At 44.6% G+C, this 13,703-nt stretch overlaps 1 protein-coding gene across 2 annotated transcripts in view; it reads left to right on the top strand.

Annotated features, from left to right (window-relative positions):
* Positions 1 to 13,677, top strand: part of LOC126983164 (PDF receptor-like) — a gene marked incomplete at its 3' end in the record, with an annotated part of 163,530 nt that extends 149,853 nt beyond the window's left edge. The window contains 4 exon segments of one of the 2 annotated variants that reach the window (XM_050835655.1): positions 6,203 to 6,359; positions 7,607 to 7,737; positions 12,741 to 12,826; positions 13,240 to 13,677. In XM_050835655.1, the coding sequence (XP_050691612.1) occupies positions 6,203 to 6,359; positions 7,607 to 7,737; positions 12,741 to 12,826; positions 13,240 to 13,677 (812 nt within the window). 2 annotated transcript variants of the gene reach the window in all.
* Between the last annotated feature and the right edge of the window lie 26 nt (positions 13,678 to 13,703).

The following is a 13,703-nucleotide window of genomic DNA, read 5'->3' as shown; positions in this document are numbered from 1 at the left end:
TGTGTGGGTGTGAGGTGGGTGTGTGGGTGTGAGTGGGTGTGTGTGGGTGTGAGGTGGGTGGGTGTGGGTGTGAGGTGGGTGGGTGTGGGTGAGAGTGTGTGGGTGTGGGTGTGAGAGTGGGTGGGTGTGGGTGTGAGAGTGGGTGGGTGTGGGTGTGAGAGTGGGTGGGTGTGGGTGTGAAAGTGGGTGTGAGAGTTGGTGTGTGTGGGTGTGAGAGTGGGTGTGTGTGGGTGTGTGTGGGTGTGAGAGTGGGTGGGTGTGGGTGTGAGAGTGGGTGGGTGTGGGTGTGAGAGTGTGTGTGTGTGTGTGTGAGAGTGGGTGTGTGTGGGTGTGAGAGTGGGTGTGTGGGTGTGTGTGGGTGTGTGTGGGTGTGTGGGTGTGTGAGAGTGGGTGGGTGTGGGTGTGAGGTGGGTGGGTGTGGGTGTGTGTGTATTGGTGTGGGTGGGAGTGTGGGTGTGGGTGGGTGTGAGTGGGTGTGTGGGGGTGTGAGTGGGTGGGTGTGGGTGTGAGAGTGGGTGTGTGTGTGGGTGTGTGTGGGTGTGAGAGTGGGTGTGTGGGTGTGAGAGTAGGTGTGAGAGTGGGTGTGTGTGGGTGTGAGAGTGTGTGTGTGTGGGTGTGAGAGTGTGTGTGGGTGTGTGTGTGGGTGTGAGAGTGGGTGTGAGAGTGTGTGTGAGTGGGTGTGAGAGTGTGAGAGAGATTTTGTGTGAGTTGGTGTGAGAGTGTGTGTGTGTGGGTGTGAGAGTGGGTGTGTGTGGGTGTGAGAGTGGGTGTGAGAGTTGGTGTGTGTGGGTGTGAGAGTGTGTGTGTGTGGGTGTGAGAGTGGGTGTGTGTGGGTGTGAGAGTGGGTGTGAGAGTTGGTGTGTGTGTGTGTGTGTGTGTGTGTGTGTGTGAGTGGGTGTGAGTGGGTGTGTGTGGTTGTGGGTGTGTGTGTGTGGGTGTGAGTTTGGGTGTTAGAGTGGGTGTGTGTGGGTGTGAGAGTGGGTGTGAGAGTTGGTGTGTGTGGGTGTGAGAGTGGGTGTGAGAGTGGGTGGGTGTGGGTGTGAGAGTGGGTGGGTGTGGGTGTGAGAGTGGGTGTGTGTGGGTGTGAGAGTGGGTCTGTGTGGGTGTGAGAGTGGGTGTGAGAGTGGGTGTGTGTGGGTGTGAGAGTGGGTGTGTGTGGGTGTGAGAGTGGGTGGGTGTGGGTGTGAGAGTGGGTGTGTGTGGGTGTGAGAGTGGGTGTGTGTGGGTGTGAGAGTGGGTGTGTGTGGGTGTGAGAGTGGGTGTGTGTGGGTGTGGTGTGTGTGTGTGTGGGGTGTGGTGTGTGTGTGGAGAGTGTGTGTGAGAGAGAGAGAGAGAGAGAGAGAGAGAGAGAGAGAGAGAGAGAGAGTGGAGTAACATTAAGCTGCTAATGTGATTATTAAGGAACTGTACTGGAAGCTTTGATGAGAAAGAGACATAAATGAACAGACAGACAGACAGACAGAACATTTCAAGAGCATACCCGAACATACTGACCTCTCACAATGGCTTAATTCATTCATAACCTGCCAGAACAGGTTTTGAGGAGGCCCTTACCTTTAGCCACCTGTCCGTCCTACCTGTTAGCCTTTATAGCCGTCATCCGGTCTAAACTTATTATGATCTCGATTATACCTTTCACCTTTTGTCACCTGGGGAGTCTGAACGTTTATCAGGCAACGTTCTCCTGTCTTACGTTCACCTCTGACATGCCTCGAGTTTCCAGCTTTGTGACTGGTGGGAATGTGACTGAAGTTGACAGGTTGGAAAGGAACATAAAATATATGGAACCTTCCCCATCATTCCCCCTCACCCTGAAGTCTTGAGAGAGAGAGAATTACATAGAATTACATAGAATTACATAAATAACCAGACCACACAGGCCCTAAGGCACACAGACTTACACTTATGTACAAGATCACAAACACTCACATTGACATTGACCCACAAACATACCTACACAACGCAAACAATCAACGTACTCGTAACACACACATCCATAAATACCACACATATCACTAACACTGACGCATACAAGCACTCATACTTTCCACGCACCATACGTGACTGGAACAGCCTCCCTCAACAGATTTTAGACTGCGGTACAAAAGACTCATTCAGAAAACAAATACACGCTCACTTATCACCACAACACACCAACACTAACAATTACACTTGATTCACTTCCTTCTCCTGCACACTCGGCTCCCCCGTCCCCCCAACAGCCAACACAAATGTGCGTGTTATGCACAGGTGCCCTGCGCATTATTCATCCAGATCCAGATCTCCTTTTCCTCTTTCTCCTCCTCCTCTTCCTCTTTCTCCTCCTTCTTTTCCTCTCCCTCTTCCTTCCATTCTTTCTCTTTCACAGCTATTCCGTCTTCCACTCCTACACAGCCTCCACTATCTTCCCGTTCCTTCTCGTCCATCTCCTCCTCCTTTCTTGCCATCCCAGCCTCCAAGTGATATATAAAAAAAAAAAAAAACAGGTTACGTTAGAGGTATTGAAAACAATCAGAAAAATACATATTCAATGTTTGGAAATGTCAAGTAGAAAGTTTTTTTTTCTTTTCAGGCCATTAATTAGTTGTCAAGGCAGAATGGTATAAATTATAATGTACTTTAACAGCGCCAGTAAAGAGACCACTGACAGACAAAGACAGGCTGAGTCAGAGAGGAACACGGAGACAGACAGAGATAGACAGTTGAGCAGGGGTGGGTGCGTGCGGGGCATTCAAAGGCCGCTGAAGGATCCTACACTGTCAAAGGAGACTTGAGAGGAAGTAATTAAGGGAATCGAGGCGCATTAGGACGCCAAGGCGATCGCTTCGCCTTCCCGGGTCAACATTATGCTTTGATTGGAGGAGCTTCGTTCTCAGCGGGCTTGAAAGTTTCCTGTCCCTCGCTGCCAGGCTGAAGTGATTGAAGGATAACCTAATACGAGCGTCTGTGGTTAATATTCGGTAAATGCACCAACCCTGTGTGTTGGTCCTTGTTATTCTGTGTTAAGGGGCTATTACACTGGGCAAATTTTCCGTGGATCTTCAGTCAAACCACGATTTCTGCTAGCGTGGTTCTCATTTGTTTCTTGTTATTGCTGCTGATGATGATGGTGAGTAATACCGTCGTCTTTCGGTGAAATCGACTGTAGCTTTGGAAGATCGTGGACAGGTCAGAAAACCACGGAAATAGGAGAACCACGCCAGCGGAAATCGTGTTTGACTGAAGATCCACAAAAAATTTGCCGAGTGTAATAGCCCCATTACTCCACGCCGGCATGTGTCACTCAGCAAGCGTTGGTCTGTGCTATTTGACGATTAATGAGCATTTGTCTGTGTCCGTCTGTGTCAGGATGCGTTGGCGAGTGTCAGTCTGTCAGCAGGCTTCGTCAATCTGCGTCACGTTTCCGTCAATTTGAGCGTCATCTTGCAAAGTATAAATAGGTATCAGTAGGAGCAAGTTTGTATGAGGTTTGCGTCAGGCAGTTATGTAATGCCCCGACGAGCTTCTTTTTCTATCCTTCCTATTTCTCAACACGGCCTCTGCGTGTATCGAAATAACACGAGAAATTAATCAAGACAAAGTGAAGGTATTCCCCGGCTGCCTGGGATTGAACCCGCGACCAGCGTGACGGGAGAGCCACTCCTTACCGAGTCGGCCAAAGAGGTACCCCACTGGCTAAGTGGGTTATGGGAGGCTCGGTCATCAGGCCGTCGCCGCACTACACGGCTTTCCCCCCTATGTAGATTAATTTCTGTGTGTTGACAATGTCCCTTTGAGACATAACTCCACAATGTCCCTTTGAGACATACCTCCAACTCCTCCCATTTTCTATTACCCTCGGAGCATGGGCCATCCTACCTGTTACCCCTTCGGGGAAGCTCAACAGAACTGCAGGAGAGGATGCCCACCGCTATGCCACCACTGTAATGCCCCGACGAGCTTCTTTTCTAAATCCTTCCTATTTCTCAACACGGCCTCTGCGTGTATCGAAATAACACGAGAAATTAATCAAAGTGAGGGTATTCCCCGGCTGCCTGGGACTGAACCCGCGACCAGCGTGACGGGAGAGCCACTCTTTACCGAGTCGGCCAAAGAGGTACCCCACTGGCTAAGTGGGTTATGGGAGGCTCGTTCATCAGGCCGTCGCCGCACTACAGTTACACTCATCGGCAGTCTCTCCGATTGTTATGTCAGTCCACTTGAATCCGTCCACCTCAGCCTCGTGACCGGCCATCGTCAGTGTACCATCTCAAACCGAAGAAGAGTCAGTCATTAAGTAGGTTCCTCTTATGCGCCCTTGAGACTGAGGGAGTAGAGAATGAGCGAGGACCATAGAGGGTGCACGCCTACCCCCACCCGTGGAAGACCATCGTTTTAGTCCGTAATTTCATACTATGAGCGGTATTACAAGACACTTTCGCTTCTCACATCAACTATTACTAAAGGCCAAAGAAGGGACCAGTCGTGTTCTAATGAATGTTTCTTTAGGTTCACGGTACAGAAGAAGGGTCAAACTACCACCAGGGTCTTAAAACTACTACAGGAAATGCCCACAACTCCTACGAAAGCCTTGTCAAATATGTGAACTTGAGAGGCGAAATGTTTTAAAATACGACCCACTTTCGTGTGTGACCGTCAGAAAATACTTATTAGACGCTTGAGATTAATGAAGCAGAGAATAAGCAGAGACCATATTTACATAGATTTACATAGAAATTCAGACCACACAGACCCTATGGTCCAGACTAAAGTGGTCTGTCCTTAAACCTGAGTGATTTTGTATTAATCAGTTGGTTCCAAAACTATGTATTTCTACTGAGTAATTATTATGTTGAAGGAATTAAGTGTCGGGTGAGCTTGTTTTTGTAAAAGTCAGTCATGTTGCACTGGACCACTGAAAGTGAGGAGCTTATTCCATTCTTGCACTATGATGTTGGTGAAGAAAAATTTGGTGATCTGAATTTACACAAGTTTTGTGCCATTATTTTTCATTCGCAAAGTGTTATCAATTATAAACAATTATGATTTGTCGACATTCATATGGCCATTATTTTAAAACGTTCAATCAGTTTTCCTCAGAGGCGACGCTTCTCAAGAGAACACGTTGAGAGTTGAGAACCTTTCGTCATAAGCTTTGTTGCGCAAGGAAGAAATCATTTTTGTTGCCCGACGTTGAACACCTTCTACTTTAGCAATGTCCGTACATACATGCCTAACCACACCTGTGAAAGACCATCGTTTTTATCCATAGCTTCATACAGTTTCATGTGTGACCATCAGAAAGTACTTACTAGACGCATGAGATCGATGGAGTAGAAAATAAGCAAAGACCATACAGAGAGAGTGCACGGTTATCCCCATGAGTGAAAGACCCACTTGGATTTTAAACCCGGTAGCTGCGGGGATCATGTTTCTTAATGGTCCCTCCAAGCGAGAAAAATGAGAAAAAATCACCCCTCACACAAACCATTTCATAATATATATCAACACATTTGTGATCAGATTATGTATCATCTATTTTTGGGGTTAATATCATGGCACAAATTTGGCCCGTTGCTGCTACCGGGTTGATTCCATCTTTGGGACGAGGTTATTTAATATAGATTTTCACTGGGTTAAATTTATGTATTTAAAACCTAATCATAGAAAGTGATATAAAAAATCAATGAAATTTACTAACCACGCCCTGAAACACGTGTCAAAAAAGACAAATAAGTCACAATAGTGTTGATGGCGACTAATACGACGTTAGAAAATCAGGCGCAGGATCATGTTAAACTCCCTCCCATCGCAGGATCATGTTTAACTTTCCCCAGTGTTGCAGGATTCATGTTCAGCTTCCTCCCGTCTTGCAGAATTTATGTTTAATTCTTATGATGCAGGATTCTCGTTTCACTCTTATCTTCGGTTGTAGGATTCATGTATAACTCTTAACTCTCAGGTTTAACGCTCCCATTGCAGGATTCATATATAACTCTTAACTCTCAGGTTTAACGCTCCCATTGCAGGAGTCATGTTTAACTCAAAATGCAGATAAAGAACAAAAAAGTAAGAAAATGTAGATAAAGAACAAAAATGACAAAATGCAGATAAAGAATAAAAATTACGAAATGCAGATAAAGAACAAAAGTAACAAAACGCTAAATCTCATGTTAAGCACTCCCATTGCAGGATTCATGTTTAACTCCCTCACGTGTTGCAGGATTGGCTGTGCAAGACGCTGCTGGCCCTCAGGATGTACGCCCAGATGGCCTCGATAAACTGGATGTTCGTGGAGGGCCTCTTCCTGCACTCTCGCCTCACCTCAAACGTGTTCCACTCCGGCGCGCCCTTCCCACTTTACTACGCCATCGGCTGGGGTGTGTATGTACGGGTCTTGAGGCTACGAGAAGAAAGGCTGAACACACACACACACACACACACACACACAAACACACACACAGACACACACACACACACACACACACACACAGACACACACACAATGAAATATTAAATGAAAACTTTCAGAAAGTATTTACCCAAGTGATAGAATTTGAAGAAGGGATGAGAGAAGTGTCAAAAAAATGGAAAATATAAAGTGGATAAAGAAGAGATACTGGGCTAATAAAATCACTAAATGGTAAGAAGGCAATGGGTCCTTTTTTTTTTTTTTTTTTTTTTACAGCAGAGGAGTCAGTTCAAGGGCATAAAAAAATGTAACAAATGTAAAAAAAAAAGCCCACTACTCACTGCTCCTAAAAAGAGTCAGAGGAGTGGCCGAAAGATAGGTCAATTTCGGGAGTCGATAAAATATCGGGCCAAGTATTGAGAGAATGTAGTTAACAGTTAATAGAACCAATTTTTGACATTATAAGTTGTTTGATCTAGATTGGAGAGGTCCCATGCAGTGCAATGGAACAGGGCACATGTGGTCCCATTATATAAGAGCAGAAATAAACAAGCGCTGCAGAACTATAGACCGGTTCCTCTAACAAGTGTAATGTGCAAACTGTTTCAGAAAATATTAAGACAGTGGTTGGACCATCTGGAAAGAGAGAAGATAATAATGAAAATCAATTTGGATTCAGACAAGGTAAATCTTGCGTCACAAATTCAATATGTTTTATTCAAGAGTAATAGATATAGCACAGGAAAGAGATGTATGGGCATGCTGCATATTTTTGGACCTTTTTTTTGCTGTGGAAACTAAAACATAGAGGAGAATAAGGGAGAAAATTGACAGAATGGATGAAAAATTACCTCGCAAACAGAGAAATGAGAATCTTGTTGAAAGATGAAAAATCTGACTGGAGAAAGTTCACAAGTGGAGTGCCACAGGGATCATTTATCTACCTATCTACCTACATCAATGAAACACATATGGATTTATATGTACATACATAGTTGCCTACCTATTTAGTTACATACATAGCTTAGGCCTGCATACATACACAGTTTATGAACACAAATTACTTCACTGTCATATATCTACATAAATGTAGCACAAATAAGGACACGTGCCATTCAGTTCGAGTATTAATGCAAATAGCCGAAAGTCTTATGATAATCAACAGTATTGTGCAGAATTCTGAAACACACACTAACCCCTGGCCCACCACTGCAGGGGCTCCGCTGGTGTTCATCGTGGGCTGGGGCACCACCATGGCCCTGCACCACCCTGCCCACTGCTGGCGCGGCTACAGCACGCTCTCCTACGTCTGGATCCTCGTGGGGCCCATGGTTGCCGCCCTCATGGTGAGTCACAGTGGACTGAATTAACGCTGGTGTTATCAGGGCTATGTCTTGCTAGCAGTCAGTCACAGATCAGCCTCAGTGTCTTGTGCTACCATGAGTCTGGGAGGGTGGTGATGATTCAGACACTCTTTAAAAAGATATTTTTAGAAAAAAAAGTTGTACTGTAATTTTTTTGACTTCAAAATGTTCCTTCATTATGTGGCTCCTTAGTTTATTAATATCACACTTCCATTTCCAGTTTTCAGCAGTAGGTGATGAAACACAAGTTTCTAAATCATCTGAACCATCCCCACCTGTGGTGATGGTTCAGCCAGGGAGGTGGGATGGTGCAGACACTCGGATTACTCAGCATAATGTTGATATAACTTAAGTTTGATTACCTAGCTAATACATCATCATTTCATCAACACCTGCTCCTAGGAGCTCCCACCAGGGGATGGCCACGGCAGATGAGTTTCCAACTTTCTCTATCCAGACACTCCCTCCTTGCCTGCTCAAAGTTCCTCACTGATCTTTCCCCCCTCTCCCTCACATACTCCTACACCCTATCTCTTCATTTCACTGGAGGTCGTCCTCTAGCATTCTCTCCCTCTATCTCACTCACATACACCCTTCTGGTCATCTTACTCTCCTCCATTCGCTCTATGTGGCCAAACCACTCTAAAGTCTGTCACTTCACTTCTTCCACCACTCCACACTTCTTCCTTTCACCCCTGTGACACATTTCAAAATGCTCGTACACACTTTCATTACTCATTCCATCCATTCTACTCACACCACAAGCACTCCTCAAATAACTCATTTCCACTGCCTGCACTCCAGACCTCTGACTTTCATTCCAGGCCCACGTTTCACTTGCATATGTGAGGGTTGGTACTATTATTGTATTTCTCAAATCTCCATGCTCACAGTTCTACCATTCATGATTCATCCCAAAGACCCTACCACCCTTCTTCCTTGCAATGCCCTTTCTCTTATCTCTCCCTCCGTACCACCATGCTTGCACATAACTGATCCAAGGTACTTCAACTCATTGACCTCCTCCATTTCTTCACCATTCAAAATTATTTTGCATTCTTTTTCACATTCAATTTCTCCTCTATATGGGCATACAAAATCTACAACCTCACTTCTACTTCGCTCACAAACCATCACTTTACTTTTGTTGACATTTACTTCTAGCTTTCTCCTATTACAGACACTCAAAAACACTGACTAAATTTTGTAAGTCACTTTCATTTTCTGCAATGAGCACCGTGTCATCAGCAAACAGTATCAAGTTTAGTACCCACTTCCTTCCCTCATTGAACATTTTTACTCCAACTTCCCCAACTTTGCCCTTCATTTCTCTAATGACACCATCCATATAAATATTGAACAACCATGGTGACATGACACACCCTTGTCTTAAGCCCACTTTTATCTCAAAATGTTCACTTGTTTCTCCAGTAATTTTGACACATGCAGATGCATCCTCATAGAAAGACTTTATTGCACTAAGCAGTTTTCCTCCCACACCATAAATCTTTAAAACATCCCACAATGCAATCCAGTCGACTCTGTCATAAGCTTTTTCCAAATCCATGAAGGCAGCGTATAGTTTCTTTCCTTTTGCTATTATTTTTTCTGCTACCATCCTGAAGGAAAATATCTGATCCACACATCCCCTTCCCTTCCTGAAGCCTCCTTGCTCTTCACTGATTTTCTCTTCTGGAAGTCTTTGCACCCTCTCTATTATGACTTTTCCATATACCTTTCCAGGTATACTCAGGAGACTTATGCCTCTAAAGCTCCCACACTCCCCTCTCCTGCCCTTCCCCTTGTAAACTGGGACAATGATGGTTTTTGTCCAGTCTGCTGGCACCCCCCCCTCCCATGCTACTTCACATATCTTGACCATCCATTTAACCCGATAGCAGCGACGGGCCAAATTTGTGGCTTCACCGTATAGCAGCGACAGCCCAAATTTGTGCCATGATATTTACCCCCCAAAATAGATGATGCATAATCTGATCACAAAAGCTTTGATATATATTATGAAATGGTTTGTGTGAGGGGTGATTTTTACTAATTTTCTCGCTTGGAAGTACCATTAAGAAACATGATCCCCGCTGCTACCGGGTTAACAACTACATCTCCACACCTCAACATTTCTGCTGTGATTCCATCAATTCCTGCTGCCTTTCCATATTTTAATCTTTTTATTGCCTGATTTACTTCTTCATATGTTATACTTCCTTCTTCATATACTCCTCCTCTACCTCTACTCAAAACTGCTGCTGTTACAGCTGCTGGACGTCCATCCTCAAAATTCATTAAATTTTTTAAGTATTCTCTCCATCTCTCTCACAGCTTCCCCGTCTTTCAACATCTTTCCGTTCTCATCCATAACTTCATTTATTTTACTTGAGGAGATATTTTCTGCATTTGTTTTGTTTTTTACTTCTTTCCAATATGATTTCCTGTTCCCTTTATATTTTTCACTTAGTCTTTTTCCAAAGTCTTCATCAACTCTCTTCTTACTTTCTTTTATTGTTTGTTTTAATTTCATTTTCCATTTTCTATATTTCTTTTTCCTTTCCCTTTTTACTTGTTCAGACACATTTTTTTCTTGAGTTTTCTTAAAAAGTTCCCTTTTCTCTTTTACTATCCTCCTTATCTCTTCTGTCCACCATGAATTTCCTTTTCTTTTTCCATCTCTCACCACTTTCATCCCTAACACTTTTTTTTTGTTATAGTTACCATTATTTCTTTAAATGTTCCAAAACCTTTTTCAATATTTGTATTATCTTTTACACTTTCCCATTTTTCACTTAAGGCCTCTGCTGTTTCACGGTTATACTCATCTTTTATTTCTTTCTTCTGTAACTTTTCTCTCTTCAGTATTTCCTTTTTTACTTCACCTTTCTTTTCAAACACCACTTTTCTTTCAGCTTTAACTTTGCCAGCACTGCAAGATGGTCAGATCCATTGAACATTCCTCTTACTACCTTCGCATCACAAATATCTTTTCTAACCCTTTCATCTACTGACACATAATCAATCAATCCTTTCTGCTCATTATCTTCTCCCCTCCTCCATGTGTATCGGTGGATATTCTTGTGCTGAAAGAAGGTGTTCGCTAGGAACATTCCCCTCTCAGCACAGACATCCACCAGGCACTCTCCATTTTCATTCTTCCCAGGTATCCCCCATTTTCCCACCACATCCATCACACATTCATCACCCACTTTAGCATTCATATCTCCCATCATAATAAGCTTCCTTTCTTTCTCAAAACTCTTCAAACATGTATTCACTCCATCCCAAACAGCCTCCCTTTCCCTGTCTCTTTTTACTTTTCACATTTACTGGTGCATATATACATACCCAAACATACTTTACTAAACCTATTTTTCCTTTCGCCCACACAATTCTTGATCCCTTCCAACCATAATCAGTCACACCATTCCACACTCTTTCAGACATCACAATAGCACATCCTTCCTTACTCCTGCCTCTATACTTCTCATCCATCCCCGTCCATACAGCTCCCCCCAGGCACACCCTCCCACGTACCCTCTCTACCATCATTCACACCAGTTCCTCGAATATGTGTTTCACTCACTCCCAACACATCCACTCTACCATATACAAGATTTTCAATCATCACTCTCCTCTTTCCCTCATCACCCACCCCATTCACATTGATAGACACCAGTCTCAAGTATTCCCTACTCTCCTGCCGCCCTCTGGCCATTGCTCCTGCCTCTAAAACTTGATAAAAGTATTAGAGGCCACCAATGGGTGGCCAGTCCAATGTAGTATTATGGAGACTTGCTCCTTGTCTGGGCTAAAAGGATTAAAAACAACAGCTGATGGTCACTGCCCCCCTCCCTGTTGGTTCTACCCCGCAGGGTATACTAACGGTGTGTGCCGCGTGAAGGTGAGGATGGGGTAGGCTACCTTCCCAGTCAGAGGGTAGCCGTATTGCTCTTTTTCCCAATACCCCAAAACAAGGGAGCTTTACGCATCGGCAACAACGTACCTCGGATAAACCTCATTGGTTACGATACTGCCACTGCGCAAAGCAGCTAGTAAACACAAAAGTATCCTCTCAATATTTGCAGGAAAAAAATATAAAAAGAAGAGCTATAAGAAATATTGCAAGAATTATGGAATTATGTCTTCATTCTTTTCTCACAAGCATAATATCTGATGATAAATCTACCAAATTAACTTTTTTAGAATTGCTGCAACACCTGTAGCCTAGTGTTTAACCCCTAAAGGACTGGAGGTGGCTATAGTCGCTTTATCGGGGAAGGGCCGGAGACGGTTATAACCGGTGCGCTCACCCCAAAAGTCTATTCTGTTCAACTCTGTTATTCCGTAACGACGGCACGTAGAGACTTCTGGATGGTGTCTTTAGAAAGACGAAGACTTGGTGGTTAGTAAAAAATCTATCTCATTCACTCTAGCAATGTAGGTTAAGCATAAAGAGTGTGTGAATACAGGCAATTTCTGGGTTTAGCGGTACCGAAAATACAGCCACCTCCGGTCCTTTAGGGGTTAAACTGATATGAAATTAATAAAAATCATGAAAAAATCAACTGTCCAAATCATCACGACTCTATAAAATAAATGGCTGGTCACACTCCACTTCCAGCATGAGAGCTGTTTTATGGCAATACCTTTGATGGACATCGCTGCTTCACCATAATAATGCACAATTTGCTACTTTCAATATTCATGAATTGAAAACTTGCAATGCACCCTAAAAATATTACATAAGAGATGCAAAAAATCATACAATCTAACTTGAAAAGGACAGCCGTGGGGGCGTGGTTGTACCGTGTGGGGCAAGGCAACAAAGTTTTGCACATTCACACAAGATCTCGCAGCACTCGCTCCCATACGTTTTACAATAAATGCGATGTCTGGACCATCCCGCTGTCCAAATCATCACCGCTCTCCCCTACCAGACACTGCTGGATGCTCATTTAATAATTTTTCTTCTGCTTCAGGTCAACTTGGTGTTTCTGGTGAACATTATCAGGATCTTGGTGACAAAGCTTCGAGCCAATGACACCCTGGAAACAGAAAAGTTCAGGTGGGCAGCCTTACCAGATGTGAAGTAAACCTTAGGGCAGGGCCTTGATCAGTCATCTAGGCCTCTCTTTCATTGTCTTGATGACCTTCTCAAAAGGGGAAGCAAGTGGTGTTTGGATTTGGATGACACTGAATCACAGAGAAGGGAGTTAGTTAACTCAGATGTATCGTTTTCCTTCATTCATAGAATGGTTCCCTGGGTGAGGAAGGGAAGCAGACTTTATGCTTGTCATTTACATGGCCCTGTCCACCCCTACCCATGATTGTTTTCCTGGACAGCTGTATGTACGGATGTTGGTGTCATGACGTGTGTCCAGTGCATGGTGGTGTTTGCTTTTTAGTGTCAGGCTTGTAAGATTCCATGTCTAGTGTAGCTTGGATAATACTGTTTGCCTCCCTGAATGCCTCATGCAGCAGTCACGGATGCATTCCACAGCCCCATGGACCCTCCACCCCCAGGTTCCACCACAGGCGCAGGAGGGTGCTGCTCCACTACCACTCGCAGCGGCGGCAGCACCCACCTAACAATAACAGTCTCCAGCAGGAGGAGACGCTCACAGTCCCCGATGAAGCTGCCCTGCGCAGGAGCAGATCACTGCACACTGGAGGTGACATGAGCTGGAGGCCCCACAGGCTCAGCAGAGAACAGGAGTCCACCACTGCTCACAACAGAGAGAGCAGCCCTCTCCTCAGACATGAGTGTGCGCACAAGCAGGCAATACAGCAGCCCGTGGGCAGCAGCCACCTCCCCCGTCACCACCTCGTTGGGAGCCGACGCTCTGTCCACACCAACAGTCTGCAGCACTACCCGTCAGTGGGTTATGCTGCCAACCGTCCTGAGTTTAACTTAAGGTAAGACAGGCCAGGAGCTGCCAGGC

The sequence above is a fragment of the Eriocheir sinensis genome, chromosome 53 (assembly GCF_024679095.1).
Source record: "Eriocheir sinensis breed Jianghai 21 chromosome 53, ASM2467909v1, whole genome shotgun sequence".
NCBI lineage: Eukaryota > Metazoa > Arthropoda > Malacostraca > Decapoda > Varunidae > Eriocheir > Eriocheir sinensis.
This window is presented reverse-complemented; position numbering and strand designations above follow the sequence as displayed.